We start from the raw sequence: 21093 nt of genomic DNA on the forward strand, positions 1-21093 counted from the left end.
TTGACTATCATTCCAGTACCAAATTTTGATATTTTAGAAAACATTTATAAAGCGTCTATGATCAAATTTAAATGCTTATATTTAAATGCAATTATGGTTTCTCACCTATGTGGATAGGAAAATATAATTAAAAGCATTCTATTTCTGAAAGAAAACAGGATAAAAGAAATACATGTTCCATGTAAATGGTTATTCAAAGAACAAAAACAGGAAAACCCAATATACAGAGTTAAGAGTAATAATACTGGTTACTCTTGGAAGCAGCAGCAACAGTGAACATGAGAGAGGCTTATGGGATGCTAATGAATGTTCTATTTCAGTATAGCTGCTGGTTACACATGCAGTTTATTAAAGCTCAAAGAGCTCTATACTCTTGATACAAGTACTGTTGGTCTATTTCAACTTACAAATTTTTTTAAATTCTATATTAAATGAGTTATATGGTTGGGCATTTTTATATTAAGTGTTATGATAAAGAGATTAATTCTACTGACAACATACACATATTAACATAGGTTCATACTCCCCACTCCCCATTTCCATGTCCTGGAAATTTATTTAATAAAAGATTACAATGATTTATAATATAGGTAAACTAAATGAATGAAGACAGACACAAAACTAAAAATAGCGAAGATGACAAATCCAAGTGTTACTAAATATCACACTAATAATAAAAATATTCTTGTTACCAAATAATCTTGAAATTCAGAAGTTACACAATTAAACTTTAGAGTTTTTGGCATAAAATTTATATTTGTCCTTTTAGAATAAAAGTATCTAATTAAAATTACCATAATTGATGTTATTACAATAAAGGCCAAAAGAAAATAACTAAAGGAACAGTTAATTAATCTGTTTGGCCTTATATGAACAGAAAAGAATCTATTTGAATGCTATTTCTGAATGCTTTTCACTGTACCAAAGTTCTGCTTACAATCATTCTTAGAATAATGACAAAACGGTCCCAATTCTCCATACCTCCCTATAGCCATGCTCTTTACAATATGACTTTATAACTCCTCCTGTCAAGAGTTTATTTCTCTATTCCTTCAATATAGGCTGAGATAGAAAACGCAGAAATAATACATATTTAAGGCCAGGTCTTAAGTGATCTTGCATGCTTTCCCTCCCTTGTTCGCTCTCAACTCCACCATTTCCATGAGCATAAATAAAAGCTAACCTGCAGGAGAGAGACCACATGGAGCAGAGCAGTTGTCCCATTCATTCAGGTTAAACCCCAGCAGACAGAAGACTCATGAACCAGCACAGATAGGATCAGCTAAGCTTTCTGCAGAAAGTTTGGTCCAAATCCGCTAAACCACTCAGCCAATCCATACACTCATGATGTTGTTTTAAATCACTACATTTCAGGATGATTTATCTCACAGCAATTGTTAGCCGATATAATGATTCCACTGTATGTTAATTACATTGTGGAACCTTCCAAAAGCCTTAACACACTTTGCCTTAACCAGACATGAGTTACAAAAGTGAATATTTAAAGTGATAAGGAATTTTCCATTCAAAATTACTAATTTAAAATCATTTTCAAATGTAGCATTTTAGTATTTATTTACTTTAAAATCATTAATTTTAATATCACCAGAATGAAAAGCTGAAGGAATCATGGATATTACAGCTTTAATTCAAGAGTTTGCATCATTATAAGTCCTTGGGCCCCTGCACCAGTGTGAGACCTGGAGGAAGCTCCTGGCTTCTGGCTTCGGATTGGCACAGCTCCAGACATTCCAGCCAACTGGGGAGTGAACCAGTGGATGGAAGACCTCTCTCCCTTCCTCCCTCCCCCAACCCACCGCCTCTCCTTCTATCTCTGTATAACTCTTTCAAGTAAATAAATAAATCTTAAAAAAAAAAAAAAGAAGAAGAAGAAGAAGAAGAAGTGGAATAACAGAAATCAAACCGGTGCTCACATGGGATGCCGATGTCACAGATGGCAGCTTTACCTACTATGTGACAACACTGCTCTCATTCCATCCATTTTTTTTCTTTTTGTAAGATTTATTTATGTATTTATTTGAAAGTCAGTGTCACAGAGAGGGAGAGAGAGGCAGAGAGATCTTCCTTTCACTAGTTTACTCCCCAGATGGCCACAACAGCTGGGGTTGGGACAGGGCCAACCTGAAGCCAAGAGCCAGGAGCTTCTTCAGGGTCTCCCACATGGGTTCAGGGACCCAAGCACTTGCCATCTTCCACTGCTTTCCCAGGTGCATTAGCAAGGAGCTGGATTAGAAGTGGGGCAGGGGCCAGCGCCCTGGCGTAGCAGCTAAAGCCACCGCCTACAGTGCCGGCATCCCATATGGGCGCTGGTTCAAGACCAGGCTGCTCCTCTTCGGATCCAGCTCTCTGCTATGGCCTGGAAATGCAGTAGAAGATGGCCCAGGTCCTTGGGCCCCTGCACCTGTGTGGGAGACCTGGAAGAAGCTTCTGGCTCCTGGCTTGCAGCTTCGGCCATTGCAGCCATCTGGGGAGTGAAACCGTGGATTGAAGACCTCTTCCTCTCTCTCTCTCTCTCTCTCTCTCTCTCTCTCTCTGCCTCTGCCTCTGCCTCTGCCTCTCTGTAGCTCTGCCTTTCAAATAAATAAATAAATCTTAAAAAAAAAAAAAAAGGAACTCACTCTTTCTCTCTCTCTTTCAAATAAATTAATTTTTATTTTAAAAAAAGAAAAAGAGGGGCCAACACAGTGGCACACTAGGTTAATCCTCTGCCTGCGGCGCCAGCATCCCTTATGGGTGCCAGTTCTAGTCTCAGTTTCTCCTCTTCAGTTCAGCTCTCTGCTATGGCCTGAGTCGGCAGTAGAGGATGACCCAGGTGCTTAGGCCCCTGCACCCACATGGGAAACTGGGCGGAGGCACCTGGCTCCTGGCTTCGGATCGGCGCAGCTCCGGCCGTTGCGGCCATTTGGAGAGTGAACCAATGGAAGGAAGACCTCTCTCTCTGTCTCTCCTTCTCACTGTCTGTAACTCTACTTGTCAAATAAATTAATAAAAAATCTTTAGAAATAAAGAAATAGTTATAAGGGATAGGTGTGGCCATAATCAACATAAATGAACCAAGTGCTCTTGAATCTCTATTGCCTCTCTTGTCACCACTGCAAAATCAAGAACCAGGAGAGGGAGATAATGGAGCTTACTGTCCTAATGAGTTCTGTGAATTGTTTCTGCTTGCTAGGAATCATGAGTCTGCCTGATCCCTCAACTGATCTTTCTGAGCCCTGGCCACCACCGAAAAAGACCAAACCTTCCAAAGGTAGTAAGATTTAAGAGAGGGAGTCAATAATATTGAATGCAAAGATACTTTAAAAAGGCTGACTTAAAGAGCAGACATTGTGGTGCAGTGGGTTAAGGCCCCTGCTTGAGACACCCTCTGGTTTCAGCCTGGCTCAGCCCCAGCTATTGTAAGCATTTTGTAAATGTACTAACAGATAGAAGATCTCCCTCTCTCTTTCTCTGTCACTCTGTCTTTCAAAAAATAAACTTTTTAAAAAAGTTTTAAAAGTCCATGGAAAATGTGTTTTATGATAAAACTGTACATAGATTTCAAAAATTCTTTTACCCTTGTATATCTATGTCCTAAGCATTAATGATCAACCTTTATTGGCAGCTTTGCTGACCAACATCTCCCACTCTCCTCAGCAACTATTTCAAACCTCAGGCCATTCTTTTGCCCAGTGGAACTCACTTTTACTTAATCCTGAAAACTAAAGCAATGAAGAACAATCTGCCTGAATTCTCCAGTCACATTCCCCTTACCCTCAATGGAGATATCTCAGTTTGTATCCATTCTTTCTTCCTTCCATCCAGTCTCCTCGGTGAATGAGTTGGCCATTCACCTATTCTGGAAAACCCAACCCAATCTCCCAGGGGAATTTTGCATAATCAATTCCCAAGAAATCTATACGTCATTTGTCAATGGGCAGTAGCAGAAAGAAACACTTTCTAGAGATATTAGGCTTTTTCCTAGTTCCCCAAACTGCAAACAAACTGAAATGAATGAATCAAATATACAGCAAACTAGCTAAAATTACCTCAGAGAAAAAGGACTAGATCTTAAAGCCCTTAAAGGGATTTCAGAACATAGAACTTTGAGGGTTGCAAGATGGTGGAATAGTAACAAGATGGTCTGATTTATGCAGGACAAAATTAATATTTAAAAAAGGGGAGAAAGGACACTCTCAGGGTAAAGCTGCAGTGGAACTGTAGTGGGAGATCCTAGGAAAGCAGTAGAAGCAGTCCAGACCCCTGCTGAAAGAACAGACATGCAACAAAAGATCCACCTACTTGGATCAGGGGAGGAAGACGCCCACCCCAGCAAACCAGGTGAGAGTGGATAGGCCCAAAGCGCACTGATACAGCGGGAGGGGAGAGCTTGGGAACTGCCCCATTTAAGAGTTCCACACAGAGCCCCCAAGACAGCAGGCAACCGATCACCTGGGATGGGGGTGGGGGCACATCCCTCTCCACCTCCCTCCTACAGCAGACTTCTGCAGCCAGCGGTGGGAGGGCTTGCACCATTTTTGGACACAGGCAGGTAGCAGCCATCCCTGCTCCTGTGTGCACACCCAGCAAATACTGGGGTCACCTCCCATCTAGTCGGTGAGGGCCACAACAATGCAGAAGAAATGGAAGCGGAGCGCTTCCACCGCCTGCTGCAGTGCATCAGTTGCCCCACAACAGGAGAGGAGGGGGAGCTGTCCCTATGGAGGGAAAGTGCTGCCTGCAGGACTCTCCTATGTGCCCAGCACAACTGTGAAGTGGCCGGGGCTGCAGTGGGGGAGTACACTGCATGCCTGCAAACCACAGATCTAACCACAGAGAAAAATCCACATTCCCCATCGACGTTGAATCTGGTTGGGAGGACCAGACTCAATCCAGCAATTTGGAACACACAGACAGCGGCTCTGGGAACCATCTTAGTTTCCTTGCACACAGGACTGGCTAGCAAGTCAGAGTGGCCCCACTGAGATTCCATGACCCTGAGAGCCCTGGGAGCTGAGACTGAGAAAACAGTGACTACACAGGAGGAGGCAGAGTGTGGATAGGCTCTGGGCAACCACAGAGTGCTTCTCCACACTCTCAGAAATCCTTGGTTGCCTAGAGAAGCTCATAGAAGAGGGAACCGGGCTCACAGGAAAGACTCCACATATCATAAGTGCTGTTCATAAAGTGGTACAGATGAGTGCTGAGCACACTGGAGACAAACACCTGGGTGTTCCTCAGCTGGGAGGAGACGGCCAGTTGCACCAACAGTGACCATTCCTCTCCATCCAGTTAACCAGAGGAGAGCTACCACACCAAACTTAGGTGTTATCCTGGATACTCCTCCCATTCTGGAGCACTGAACAGAGAAACCTGGCCACATCCAGCACACACCTCTTGGTATTCACTGAAAGTGCAGACATCCCTCTAAGCCACAGAGAAACAGTTCAAAGATAAAAAACCATCAGACAAAAAAAAAATCCTACAAATGCCTAAAAATAAAGGCAAAATTTCAAGAAAAAAAATAAGGAAGATTCCATGAGCCCCACAGAGGAACACTACAATATTTCAATATTAGAATGTGAAGATGGAGACATTGAGGAAATGCCAGAAATGGAATTCAAAAAATTAATCATCAGATTACTCAAACCCTAACAAGTAAATTCACAAGACAAAAAAAAATTATGTGTGACATGAATAAAATTTTTCCCATTAAATTGAGATCTTAAAGAGAAATAAAAATACTAGAAATAAAGAATGCAATAGAGCAAACAAAAAAAAATGCAGTGGAAAGTCTTAACAACAGAGTTGGTGAGGCAGAAGAAAGAATGAGCTAGACGACAAATCTCTGGAAATTTTACAGTGAGACCAAGAAATGGGCAAAGGACCTGAACAGACATTTTTCAAGAGAGGAAATTCAAATGGCCAACAGACAGATGAAAAAATGCTCAGGATCACTAGCCATCAGGGAAATGCAAATCAAAACCACAGTGAGGTTTCACCTCACCCACATTAGAATGGCTCTCCTACAAAAATTAACAACAAATGCTGGTGAGGATAGGGAGAAGGGTACTTTAATCCACTGTTGGTGGGAATGTAAACTGGGTACAGCCACTATGGAAGACAATTCAGAGATATCTCAAAAAGCTGAATATAGACCTACCATATGATCCAGCCATCCTACTCCTTTGAATTTATCCAAAGGAAATGAAATGAGCATATGAAAGAGTGTTCTGTACCCCATGTTCATCTCAGCTCAATTTACAATAGCTAACATATGGAATCAACCCAGATGTCCATCAACTGAACACTGGATAAAAAAATTATGGTATATATACACTATGGAATACTACACAGCAGTAAAAACAATGAAATCCTGTCTTTTGCAACAAAATGGATGCAATTGGAAACCATTATATTTAGTGAAATAAGTCTGTCACAAAAAGACAAATACCATATGGTCTCTCTGATCTGTGTTAACTAATAGAGTACCTAAAACATAATCTATAGGAACAAAACTAACACTTTGAGATGCATTGATTTTGAACAGCCTGTCTCTTGACTGTCAAGGAACAATTTTCTTTTTTAATTTTTTTTTTCATTTTGTTGTTCGGGTTTTTTTTTTATTCATACTAATCGATGAACTCTCTTAGTGTAGGGTTAACTTTATGACTATAAAAATTATTTGAAAAATTTATCTCTATAAAAATAAAGAATGGAAAAGGAAGAGGGAGGAGAAAGAAGGGTGAGAGGATGGGTAGGAGGGAGGTATGGGAGGAAGAATCATCATGTTCCCAAATCCGTATATATTAAATGCATTAAGTTGTATTCCATAAACAAAATAATTTAAAAAAATAGAATTTTGAGTATACATCTTTAGTGGGATGCACTGAAAGACAAAATAATCTGTAAACAATTTAAAATTTTTAATTCAGTAATTTGTTTAACATAATATCAAGTTTGATATCTTGATGATATTTTTCTTTGTTTTGAAATTAGGTTTGATGTAATATGTTTATGAGGAGAATGTTTTCAACCCTAGGACATGTATGCTGACATATTTAATAGTAAAATCTGCAACTTGTTCATTACAACTTCATTTATTAGAGAAAGTGAGAAAATACAGAAAAATAAATGTTACTGACATGACTGGCATATACACAATACTTTTTTTTTTTACGATTTATTTATTTATTTATTTGAAAGGTAAAGCTACAGAGAGAGAGAGAGAGATCTTCCATCTGCTGATTCACTCCTCAATGGCCATAAAGGCAGGAGTTGTACTGATCCAAAGCCGGGAGCCAAGAGCTTCTTCCAGGTCTCCCACGCAGATACAGGGACCCAAAGACTTGGGCCATCTTCTGCTGCTTTCCCAGGACAAAGCAGAGAACTGGATCAGATGTAAAATAGCCAGGTCTCGAACCAGTGCCTGTATGGGATGCCAACACTGCAAGCGGCAGCTTTACCCACTACTCCATAGCACCAACCCCATAGCTGTTTTATATGTTTGAAAATTTTCATAAAATTAGCATATGTGAACCAGAGGATGGAAGACCCTTTGCTCAATAACTCTGAGTCCCTTTGCTCAATAACACTGAGTCTCAAAAAAAGAACACACACACACACACACACACAATAGAATGGAGCATTGTGGCATATTGGGTAAAGCCACCACTAGCAATGCAGACGCCCACATTCCACATGGGCACCAGTTTGCATTCCAGCTGCTCCACCTCAGATCCAGCTCCTTGCTAATGACCGGGGAAAGCAGCAGAAAGGCCATATGAGAGACCCGGACGAAGCTCCTGGTTCTTGGCTTCAGCCTAGCCTAGTTCTGGCCATTGTGGCCATCTGGGGAGTGAACCAGCAGATTCTTTCTTTCTCTTTCTCCCTCTCTCTTGGTAATTCTTTCAAAATAAATAAATCTTTAAAAAAAAAAAAAAAAAGGATGGACTGCCTATAAGATCTATAAGATCTGATGTCCTATTACTCTATTGTCTCAATAAAGATTAGAAATCATTTGTGATGTTTAAAACTGGTAGAAGACTGGAGTAGATGATCATTGAAATAGTAACTGTGCCGGCACCGTGGCTCAATAGGCTAATCCTCCGCCTAGCGGTACCGGCACACTGGGTTCTAGTCCCTGTCGGGGTGCCGGATTCTGCCCCGGTTGCCCCTCTTCCAGGCCCGCTCTCTGCTGTGGTCCGGGAGTGCAGTGGAGGATGGCCCAGGTGCTTGGGCCATGCACCCCATGGGAGACCAGGAGAAGCACCTGGCTCATGCCATTGGATCAGCGCGGTGCGCCGGCCACAGCGTGCTGGCCGCGGCGGCCATTGGAGGGTGAACCAACGGCAAAGGAAGACCTTTCTCTCTCTCTCTCTCTCTCTCTCTCACTGTCCACTCTGCTTGTCAAAAAAAAAAAAAAAGTAACTGTAATTATGAGAGAATAAATTTTGACTTACCAACATCCATTGCAGTTTCCATGAAGCTTTTCTGTCGTGAAGCAAACTCTGCAAGCAATTTCTGCTGCCTTTCCCTAGCCTTCTGTCGCCTAAATTAAACAGAAATAATGTTATAAGTAAGAGATGTGCTTAAGACTTCATCTACTATCTCTCAGGAACATTTAACATATGAAAAGATCCTGAAACACAGTTGAAAATAATCTATTTTCTGTGTTACATATTAAGTTTCATGTAAAATTTGATTGCTCAGGGCTGGCGCTGTGGCATAGCAGGTAAAGCCATCGCCTGCAGTGCCAGCATGGGCGCCGGTTCCAGTCCCGGCTGCTCCACTTCTGATCCAGCTCTCTGCTATGGCCTGGGAAAGCAGCAGAAGATGGCCCAAGTCCTTGAGTCCCTGCACCTGCGTGGGAGACCTGGCGGAAGTTCCTGGCTCCTGGTTTTGGATCGACATAGCTCCGTTGTAGCCAACTGGGGAGTGAACCAGCAGATGGAGGACCTTCCTCCCTCCCTCTCTCTCTCCCCTACTCTCTCTGTGTAACTCTTTCAAATAAATAAATAAATCTTTAAAAAAGATTAGATTGCCCTTATTAGGATTTTAACTGCTTTAAAAAGATTTCAAACTCACTGATTTAATAGGTAAAAATAAAAGCCAAGATTTACTTTAAAATGTGAAATAATAATTAAGGAAGACAGAAAAATCAGTATTTCTAATACAAATTTTCAAATATATGTCAGATGTCAGCAGGGGCAAGAACAGGCTTTTTAGAAGATTCACGATTTGGGCCGGCGCCACGGCTCACTAGGCTAATCTTCCGCCTAGCGGCGCCAGCACACCGGGTTCTAGTCCCAGTCGGGGCGCCGGATTCTGTCCCAGTTGCCCCTCTTCCAGGCCAGCCCTCTGCTGTGGCCAGGGAGTGCAGTGGAGGATGGCCCAGGTGCTTGGGCCCTGCACCCCACGGGAGACCAGGAAAAGCACCTGGCTCCTGCCATCGGATCAGCGCGGTGCGCCGGTCGCAGGGCGCCGGCCGCGGCAGCCATTGGAGGGTGAACCAACGGCAAAGGAAGACCTTTCTCTCTGTCTCTCTCTCTCACTGTCCACTCTGCCTGTCAAAAAAATAAAATAAAATAAAATAAAAAAAAAGAAGATTCACAATTTAATAATAATAAACTAGCTGTTAGAAGAAACTATGAAGTTTAGATATAAAAATTCTTAGATTTACTGTTACCCAAAGAGTAGGTCTCTCCTTAAAGAGTATGAGCAGAAGCCGGTAAATTTTTCAGTTTCTACTAAGAGATACTGCAAGTTTTGTTTATTTTTGTATGAAGTAAAAGAACATCAAAAAGTCTTAGATACAGCATAATGGAACTATTTTCTAAATCTAAGCGTAAGTATTTCTTTCAATTAGTTACTACAGCCTATTTATTATTTATCCCTATCTACTTTTAAATAATATTTTGTGTCTGGTTGTCCCCCAACCACTAAAAAAAAAAAAATAGAATAACATAAAGGAGATAAGCCGGCACCGCGGCTCACTAGGCTAATCCTCCGCCTTGCGGCGCCAGCACACTGGGTTCTAGTCCCGGTTGGGGCGCCGGATTCTGTCCCAGTTGCCCCTCTTCCAGGCCAGCTCTCTGCTGTGGCCCGGGAGTGCAGTGGAGGATGGCCCAGGTGCTTGGGCCCTGCACCCCATGGGAGACCAGGAGAAGCACCTGGCTCCTGCCATCGGATCAGCGCGATGCGCCAGCCGCAGCACGCCGGCCGCGCCGGCCATTGGAAGGTGAACCAACGGCAAGGAAGACCTTTCTCTCTGTCTCTCTCACTGTCCACTCTGCCTGTCAAAAAATAAAAAATTATATAAAAAAAAAAACATAAAGGAGATAAGCTTTTCAGACTAAGTTATGCTAGCAGTACTAATAAGCATAAATTTTACTCCCAATAAGGGAGAGTAAAAATAGTAATTTAAACAAGGGGAAAGCTGTAAAAAGAAAATGGTTAAAATTTAAGTTATGTATTAGCTCATCAAGAGAGACTAACTTTTTTACTTGAACAAACTTCAAAGAGTAATTAATCATCACCTCTGATATAAAGGACTTAAAACATCAAGGAAAAAGTATACAGTTTATTTTAATGACCATACTATGTCTCCACACTATAAAAGTCATTGTTTTAGATTGAGATTCTATGTAATTGTTTCTATGAGAAACCTAAAATTATTTTTATATTAATCTGAGATAATTCAAGCATAAAGCATTTAGAAGAATGAAATGCTAACAATAATTTAAGATTATTCACACATCCACTCCCACCAAACTAGCAGAAATAATCAGGAACAATTATAAAGTTAAAAACAGTCATCTACCTTGGCATGAGAAATCACACATTTTTAAAAATCCTTTTCTAATATTTACTTTACAGATAATTTAGGATCCATAAGAAAATTTTCTTTATTATAACTACAACCCTTTTATGTTGTTTTCAAGCCAAAATACTCAAGTTCATTACTTACCTATTCATCAAACTTACAACTCTCAATACCACTCACCATCTAAAAAAGAATTAAATCCACCTCCTGTCCTTCTTTTCCCTTTCTGAACATAAAGTGTGGTGACAGTGGCCTACCCAGGGTGTCAGGACCCAACAGTCTTGGATGAGAGGTATTTGTATGGGGAAAGATGACAAGAAATTGCTAATATATAGGAAATTGACTTTAAAGAATAATACATATACTAAGAATTAAGAGTGCCACATTTCTCATCATGGGAGTAGAGAGTTACAAATACAGAGAGAAAACAAGAATGACTCCCATGTTGTCAGATTAGAATTGGAAGTAATATGGTGAACTCATATAGTTCTCAATACATACAGAAAGACACAGAAGTAAATGTAAATTTCTCCTTCCCTCCCTCTCCCCACCCTCCAACACAAACATAGATATACAGACACACACACACATCAACAAACATCCAATTTTCCCTAGCTTTGCCCACTAAGAGGGCATGGAACATTTATACTATATTAGAATAACCACATGAATTATGATTTCCAAATACCATTCGCTACTAAATGTAACCATAACTCCTTGGAGAAATGGTTAACTCCCAGTAAAAGATGAGCCTGAAATATTATATTGTCCCAGAAAGTAAAAATATACACAAAGAATGATGGGGACAGAACAAAAGGACAGAGAAATCAGCCTGAAGGGACACCTCAGGCAAAATCTGGAACAACTGGAATATAAAATTGAATAATGAGTACATCAGATTATAAATTATAATATAAACTAGAAATCCATCAGTCCAAACTGATAAAGATAATAAACAAGGGGGCAGCCAGCGCTATGGCGCAGTGGGTTAAAGCCCCAGTCTGCAATGCCGGCATCCCATATGGGTGCTGGTTCGAGTCCCGGCTGCTCCACTTCTGATCCAGCTCTTTGCTTTGGCCTGGGAAAGCAGTATAAGATGGTCCAAGTCCTTGGGTCCCTGCACCCATGTGGGAGACCCGGAAGAAACTCCTGGCTCCTGGCTCCTGGCTTCAGATCAGCTCATCTCTGGCCTTGTAGTCACTGGGGAGTGAACCAGCATAATGGAAGACCTCTCTCTCTCTCTCTCTCTCTCTCTCTCTCTGGCTCTACTTCTCTCTGTAACTCTGTCTTTCAAATAAATAAAATAATTCTTTAAAAATAATAATAATAATAAACAGGGGACAGGCATTGTGGCACAGCAGGTTAAGCCACAATGCTGACATCCCATATCAAACTGCTAGTTCGAGTTCTGTGGGGAGCAACCCGGACTGGACTGAGTTACTGGAATTAAGACTTATTCTATGCATCTGCTCTCCCACAATATGGCGCTGGGAGAGGAGGCAACAGCTTCTACCCAGCTGCCTCTCACCAACTTGACAAGCTGCAGGACCTGCTCCTGATTGGAGGAGAGCAGCGTACTCGGCGTGTGGGCAGCCGAGTTAGGATTGGCGGAGGAGGACTATAAAGGAGGAGAGAGACGGCATGCACCAGGAACATCTAAGGGGAACACCTGTGCAGCCCCCGAGAGAGCCGGCCAGCGGTGTGCCGCTCCCCTGCGGAAGTGGGGAATGTGGCAGGGGGAACCGCCCTTCCACGGAGGTGGAAGGGACGGTAGCCAATCCGGGAAGAACCAGCAGCAAACCCGGGGAGGGCCGAGCAGACAAAAGAACAGCGCAGGGTCCTGTGTCGTTCCTCCACGAAGACGGGGAGTGACAGAGTTCCCACTCCTCTGCTTCCAATTCAGTTTCCTATTAACTTACCTGGGCAACAGTCCTTGAATCTTTGCCACCCACATGGGAGACCCAGATAAAGTTCCCTGCTCCTGGCTTCAGCCTGGCCAAGCCCCAGCTGTTCCATTCATGGAAGTTAACCAACAGATGGAAGATATATCTATCTCTTTCTCTTCCCCTCCCCCCCTTCTTTCCCTACCCTGTCTCTGTGTCACTCTGCCTTTCAAAGAGATAAATCTTGAAAATTATAATAGTATTAATAAATGAAAATATCATAAGTCAATAAGAAATGGGATATTACAGTATCTACCTCCAAAAATTACATATCAATTACAAAGAGGAAAAGAAAGTAATTTGATAGTGAAGACAAACACCTCCTTAATCAAGTGATCAAAGTTAATCACCAGTAACGAAACAAACTGAAATTGTATTGACATCTGATCAGATACAATCAAAAGAAAAGAGTAATACTTCACAATATTCTTGCCAAGGATGCAGAATCTGAATCTAAACAGAAAGGGACAACAGACACTCCCAAACTGTGGGACATTCTATAATGGTACTACTGTCCTATAACCTTCAAAAATGCCAAAGTCATGAAAATGAGGGAAAGACTAACAAAACTATTCCTTAGGAAGAAGACCAAAACATGACAATTAAATGTAATGAGTGAGGGCCGGCACTGCAGCATAGTGGGTAAAGCCGCCGCCTGCAGTGCCAGCATCCCATATGGGTGCTGGTTTGAGTTCCAGCTGCTCTACTTCCAATCCAGCTCTCTGCTACGGCCTGGGAAGGCAGTGGAGGATGGCTCAAGTTCTTGGGCCCCTGCACCCATGTGGGAGACCGGAGGAAGCTCCTGGCTTTGGATCGGCTCAGATCTGGCCATTGCAACCATCTGGGGACTGAACCAGTGGATGGAAGACCTCTTTGTCTCTACCTCTGCCTCTCTGTAACTCTGCCTTTCAAATAAAGAAATAAATCTTTTTTAAAAAAAATGTAATGTGGCCGGCGCCATGGCTCACTAGGCTAATCCTCCGCCTACGGCACCGGCACACCAGGTTCTAGTCCTGGTCGGGGCGCCGGATTCTGTCCTGGTTGCCCTTGTGATTAAGCAATAAAAGGCCCTTATTTCTAGGAAACATACATGAAAATATGCCAGAGTGAAGGGGCACCACATCAGTAACTTACTCTTTCAGAGTAAGCTCGTTCAGCAAATTCCTTCACTATTCTTAAAAGCATTTCTATGAGTGTAAGATTGCTCCAAAATAAAGTTTTTAAAAATTAAATTCATTCTCAAAGGGTAGATACTGGCCAGAATGGAATAAAAACAAAAATGTACAGTAGATAGTCAAAGGATTTTAAGAATCTCTAAAAATGCTATGTGCCACAACAGCAAATTTGTTAAGTTGTGGTATGCTTCCTCAGTTAATGTTAAGTCTACAGTTTATCTTTACAATTTACTTTACCAAAAAATATGTCTATTAAGAGAACATCTCAGGGGTCAGCACTGTGCTACAGCAGGTTAAGCCACCGCCTGCAGCACTGGCATCCCATGTGGGTGCCTGTTTGATTCCCAGTTCCTCCACTTCCCATCAGCTCCCTGCTAATATATCTGGGAAAGCAGAGGAAGATGGCCCAAGTCCTTGGGCCAATGCACCCATGTGGGAGACCCAGAAGAAGCTCCTGGCTCCTGGTTTCAGTCTGGCCCCGCTCCATCCATTGCAGCCATTTGGGGAGTGAACCAGAGAACGAAGATCCTCTCTCTGTAACTCTGACTTTCCAATAAAAATAAACAAATCTTTAGAAAAGAGAGAGAACATTTCAAATGACAAATCCATAACTCAACCATAAGAAAACCACAGATGTAATTACTTGGAACTGGAATTAAAATACATTTCTACACCATATTTGTATAGTAACCAGAAATAGAATGTCATTGTTAGAAATTTTCTCTTAATCTAGGTTATTTCTTTTCTAAAATTGGGTATAAATGTAAATAAAGATCATTAACAAAAGACACAAACGTTCTAAAAGATGCAATACAATTCAGAAATTTTCATTCATGACCCGAGAAGACTGAAGTTGCATATTATTACAATGTTCTAAAGTTTCTACTTTTTATCTTGTTTTCTATGAAGCTAATTTATTATGAAAGTGCTGCCAAGTTCATCCAAGGAAAGTACTTAGAAGTGGATCATCACTAAGAGTTTATGACATACTCTGCCTTGTTATAAAATTTAATCCAAAATCCAAAATAGAAAAAAGACAATGTGAGAAGTATAATGAGATTCAAATATATTCAACTTAGTCCTTACCCGTCTACTACAGAATTGGCTTAAGTCCTTATATACATCATTGCTGCTCAAAAGATATAAAATCTTTCACAAAGAAAGTCTTCAAATATTTTAGAATATTATTCATTACAATAGTCAGGCCTTTGTAAAAATAGCATTTGAATTATGTCCTTCAGTGTCATCTTTTATTAGTAATAACCAAATAAAATAAACTGTTTATCTTTCTTCAAAATAAAAAAGACATTATTACAAAACCAGAAGGAAAAAATTCACTAATTTAGAAAGTTTAACAGAAATAAAAATCTTATCTCATTTCCAACTTTCTGGTATTACCAATAGACTTACCATATTCTAGATAGTTACCAATTCAAAATTAGTGAACTGTGTTATCTGAATTACATGCTAGTTCTTTATAACTCTACAAGGAAGCAGAAATGCTTCAAAATTCTTAATTTACTATTGGGTTTTTTGTATCCCAGTATGAATTTTCTGTGACAAGTTTTAGTTAAAGCAGATAAATTGCTCATGATACAGTTACTAATAGATGACTCCCTCACTAACAAATCAAATGAGACTTCCACTCTTATCTGAACTCTCAAGGCCTTTGACTACCTGGCTAAGTTTCTTCCTTTCTGAATCTTCTCCTCCTATACCTTCTCTACTACCAATTACCCTAGTTTTCCTCCTGCTCCACTCAAGTCATTCCTTTTCAAACACCTTTTTAGGTACTCCTTCAGTCATTCCCTTTAATATTTTTTCCTTAAGTTCTACATTCAGTTTTTCATTTTTCTAACTTTAGCTCTATGCTCAAATTTGTAACCCTAAATAACTCTGTCTCAAATCCAATATCTGACTAGATATCTCCATCTCAAAGTCCTCCTTAAAATCCATAATGTTCAGAGAGAGCCTACCAATTTTCCCACTAAGTGTTAGCCCCCTACTACACTCCCTTATCTTAAGAGGAATATCATCCAAATCAGAAGTCTGGGAACAATTCATGACTTGTCCCTCACCTCTCACATCAAACTGAACTCCAAGTCTAACAACTTGTACCTGTTAAATATCTCGTACACATCTCTGCCTCTCTTTATTTTCACTGTCTTGGTGTAGATCCTTACCACACCCATGCTCCTCAGATTCCTAAATACTCTAGATTCCCAATGTCCAGTCTTACTCCATTCAAACCCATCTGCCCATGATTACAATGAATATTATTTTCCTAAAAAAGTCTTCCAATGGCTTCCTAGGAACCATTCATACACTAAATATCAGTTATCTGGTTACCTTCTTGGCCTTTTGTCCTACCATAGCCAACAACATCCTGTACACTTAACACAGTATTTATTACACTAACAACTATCTGTTTTTTGTTTTTTGTTTTTTGTTTTTTTTTTTGACAGGCAGAGTGGACAGTGAGAGAGAGAGACAGAGAGAAAGGTCTTCCTTTGCCGTTGGTTCACCCTCCAATGGCCGCCGCGGTCGGCGCGCTGCGGCCGGCGCACCGCGCTGATCCGATGGCAGGAGCCAGGAGCTAGGTGCTTTTCCTGGTCTCCCATGGGGTGCATGGCCCAAGCACCTGGGCCATCCTCCACTGCACTCCCTGGCCACAGCAGAGAGCTGGCCTGGAAGAGGGGCAACCGGGACAGAATCCGGCGCCCCAACCGGGACTAGAACCCAGTGTGCCGGCGCCGCTAGGCGGAGGATTAGCCTAGTGAGCCGCGGCGCCGGCCCTATTACACTAACAACTATCTGTTTACTAGTATGTCACTACAGCATCAATTCCTCGAGGTTAGGGTTTCCAACATAGGACACAGCTTAATAGTCTAAGTCCAGAGAAGAGCCTGGTTGATGCATGAAGAGTGGAAAACAATCAACAGAGTGAAATCCATGTAAGGCTGATTTCCACTGATCATTTAACACATAATTTCCCATATTTAATTTTTAAATTATTTTTACTTATTTGTTAGAGAGACAGACAATGAGAAAAAGCTCTCGTTCACTCCTCCAGTGCCCTAAATGGCTAGTGCTGTGCCAGGAGATAATGTCAGGAGCCAGAATGGCTATCCTCATCTTCTACATGGCCAACAGGAACCCAATTACTTGAGCATCACCACTGCCTCCCAGGGTCTGCATTAGTGAGAAGCTGGAGTCAGAAGCAAGAAACTGGTATAGAATCCAGATACTCTAAAGAGAGATGCAGACATCTTACCCAATGTCTTAACTGCAAGGCTAAATGTCTACCCTATTTAATTTTAAAAGTAACTAAAAAAAGTTGAAATTACTACAGGCAATCCTCTAAAGTACACTTCAAACTATTAAAACTTCTTACAAAGGCAATACAGATAAAAATGTGTTAATAATGATCTGTACCTACATAGAAGACACGGAGATGATAAAAGGCCAGGGTTCTTAGTTTAAGATAATGTTGAGACAATCCCTTTGTATTCCCCATAAGAGAAATGTATATCCTTGCCATATATTTGCTGTTTTAGTAAAGAATTGCATTAAATTTTAGAGGAATTAAATCACTGGATATGATTTATAACCTTAGAGAATTGAGCAATGACCATCTTAAACATGACCTGAAATCTTTTTTTTAATGTCCTGAGTCTTTTGGCTTCGGGACATTCATTAGAATGTATGCGCTGGGGCCAGTGCTGTGGCATAACGAGTAAAGTTCAAGTTGAGCATCAGTTCAAGTACCGGCTGCTCTAATCCAATCCAGCTCTCTGTTATGGCCTGGGAAAGCAGTGGAAGATGGCCCAAGTGCTTAGGCCCCTGAACCCATAGGGGAGACCCAGAAGCCCCTGGCTTTTCAAAAAAAAAAAGAATGTGTGCTCCTTTTTAATCACACTGAACCCTTCTCCAAGAGTTTGATAATTGCACTGAATTTCAGTCTCTCAAAATTCATGTTTCATGCTTATGATGGCAAGCCGGGCAAGCCGGGCAATGCTGACGAGGCTACTGGGAAACAGTTGGTGACAATGTACAGCACTACACTCTTCTGGCAAGCAATATATGCTAAGAATCATATTCTGTTCATACATCTTAACCCACAAATCCCACCTATAAAAAACATTATCCTCCCCTCCAAAATAATAAAGTCAAAGATTTTTTTAAACAAAACAAAGAATTACAAGTAATATTATTTAACAACAAACTAAAAACAACCTGAAGATCCAAAAGACAGAGGCTTAAGTTAGAGTATATTTTAAAGCTTTTTTATTTATTTGAAAGGCAGAAAAACAGAGAGAAATAGACAAAAGGAGATCTTCTATCCAAAAGTTTACTCCCCAGATGTCCACTGTAGCCAGGACTGGGCCAGGCCGAACCAAGAGCTGGGAACTCAATCCAGGTCTCCCACATGGGTAGAAGGGACTCAACAACTTGAGCTATCACCTGCTACCTCCCAGGGCACACTAACAGGAAGCAAGAATCTGAAGTGGGGAGCAAAGCAGAGCTAGGAGTTGAACCAAGGTTCTCCAACATGGGATGCAGGCCTCCCAATCAGTGTCTTAACTGCTGTGCAAAACACCTGCCTCTAAATATATTACTTTTTTAATAATTAGCAATCATATATTGATAAGAATAAAAGGAATTAAAAGACAGATCTTTATTTTGAGAAATATTTCAAATATGTTAAAAGTTTTTCTACTCTTATTTAATGTTGAATTAATAGTTTCTGAAAATAGTAAGAGAATTACTATATTGCCTCAGCAATAACAGTAATAGAAATTTTTACCAAGAGGCCTACAAGTTTAGAGCAGTAATTTAAACTCATCTTCTCATCCTCAATAAACTCAGCATACTGCCCACACAAGCACTATGTTCAACTCCAGTTATCTGATACACTCAACACTTAACGACTGTTGCTGCTACAACATCCAAGTGATCAGCTTCAGATGACCAAAAAGGAAAAAAAATCAAATCTTCAACTGTACTATACATATTTAAAACATTCAAAATAAAAATTACCTTTCTTCTTTGTCCAATGTTTTCTTCTCTGCTGCAGTGATTTTTTTGGGTGGCACAGGAGGGGTCACTTTTCTACAGATCTCCTCAATGATGCGTTTGTTCATTCTGCTTTGCAATGCAGCTTTTAGTAAAATTCTTTCTACTGCAGTTATACCATCTCCATGACTGTATTTAGGAATTTCTGGTTGGATTAAAAGTTCTATGTCATCAAGCCAAGGAGGATAGTAGGAGTTTTGTTTTCCTGAGAGTTTGTGGTGAAGTTTAATTAGCAAAGACAATATGCTTTCTTTAATTTCCAAAATGGCTGTAGTTAACTGTGGAGCTGAACCAGGAGCAGACCATTTATTTGAAGTTTTGGGGCGAACCACCTGATTTGCTTCACTGCTACTGCGATTGATGATCTCCTGAAATTTCTTTCTACGCTCTGCTACTAAGCTGAAAACTTGAGCTGTACCAGAATTCTACCATTAAAAAAGAGAAAGAAAAATCAAGAGGTTATTTAGCATCAATTTAAATATGTATTAGTACCACATTTTCCAAAAGGAATATTCCGTTTCATCCAAAGATTTAGTCAACGGATTTTGCTCTTTACATAAATTTGTTCCTTCACCACCCTTTCTCAAATATACTTAGTCCTACTCAATCTGGAAACAGCAATGAGGAGAAAGGAGAGTATCAGTAATACCCTTTCCTTCTCAATCTCCTACCCTACCTACCAGGGAAAACAAACAAAGCTTGGGTAGTATCTATAGCCATATGAAAGAGAAATCATAAGTTCTTCATTAGTTTAAAAAAAGAAAAGCTATCTAATTCAACAGTCATCAAGAAAACTATATTCTTTACTAACTTCTGGAAGACTGCTACAGTTTCCAGTTAGGAAAATTACAAATTAATTGCTTTAATTTTCTAACTTAATAAATCTGAACTGGCATTTAACTTTATTTTTAAGAAACTTTAAAAGTTTGAAAATTAATTCTAATCAATAAAGTTACTAAATTGAAATATAAGGATCAAAAATCAAATTGATCTGTTTGGCATTTGAGTATCATTGTAATTTACTATCTGAATAGATTTAACTAAATGTTTTTCTCCATAATTTATCTTCGAAATAGCCTTTTTGCTAAACCAGTCAAACTGCATTAGGGCTCTCAGAAATCATCCTTTAATTAAAATACAAGTCATTTTAGAGGATTTCACTAATTTTTTAACTCAAGCAAAGAAAGGCCACTCCCATTTCAGTTGAGCTTTTAAGACTGAAACTGGAATAGGTACTATTTTTTAACATACAAGCTGTTTTTTAAAGTACACTCTACTAGCATACAGGCAAAAGTTTCCTCATGGAGTTCCAATATTTTAATTAAAACTCTTCACAGCAAAAATAGGTGGTTTTGACAAAAAGCTCTACCAGATAGACTCTCCTATAAGAAGTGTATGATTCATGCTCTCCTAGTCACAAAAATACAGGTTGGAGGGACTAGAGCTATTTGATTTTAGTTACTTGGAATGTCATTTCAAGATTTTTCATTTCTACTTTTTAAAAATGTATTAAGCTACATGCAATGAGAAAGCTGTTTTACAAAATGAGTCTTAATATACAATATAGAGAGTCTAAGGTGTCTGTGACCTTATAGTATCAAAGTTAATTAATTGCCAAAGAAGCAAAAAAAAAAAAAAATTATAAATGGTCATGCTGCCAGCAATTAAATTTATTTTAATTTAGGAAACAGCCAAGTCATTTTTCAGATGTTAGTAATACAGCTACAATGCTAAATATAAATGGATCCAAATTTGCCATCAATAAATTGGTATAAAATACTTCTAACACCAATAAGAAAAACTGATTATTAAATACACAGTATTATTCTTAAGCTCAATAATATAAATTTTCTTTAAAAGTAAACCTGTTACTTTATTTTAAAAGTTCTCATAAATTAAACATTTTTTTAAAAATCTAACTATATTAATTAAACACACACACACACAAATACTTCAATGCTTTTTCCCAAGTTCCAGTTAAAGCCATGTTGCTAGTTAACGCAAATAAAATACACATCTACCTCTCTTTGAAGAACTTTAGGTCGTCGTAAACTCTGGCAGATTAAAGGAAAAA

General features: G+C 40.0%; 1 protein-coding gene across 1 annotated transcript in view; it reads right to left on the bottom strand.

Annotated features, from left to right (window-relative positions):
* Window positions 1-21093, bottom strand: part of UBR3 (ubiquitin protein ligase E3 component n-recognin 3) — a 221622-nt gene that overhangs the window by 87650 nt on the left and 112879 nt on the right. The window contains exons 23-24 of the mRNA XM_051849447.2: window positions 18984-19444; window positions 8463-8551 (exon numbers count right to left, since the gene is read on the bottom strand). Coding sequence (XP_051705407.1) covers window positions 8463-8551; window positions 18984-19444 — 550 coding nt within the window. The remainder of the gene's footprint in view (window positions 1-8462; window positions 8552-18983; window positions 19445-21093) is intronic.

Source organism: Oryctolagus cuniculus, chromosome 3, assembly GCF_964237555.1.
Source record: "Oryctolagus cuniculus chromosome 3, mOryCun1.1, whole genome shotgun sequence".
NCBI classification, from domain to species: Eukaryota; Metazoa; Chordata; class Mammalia; order Lagomorpha; family Leporidae; genus Oryctolagus; species Oryctolagus cuniculus.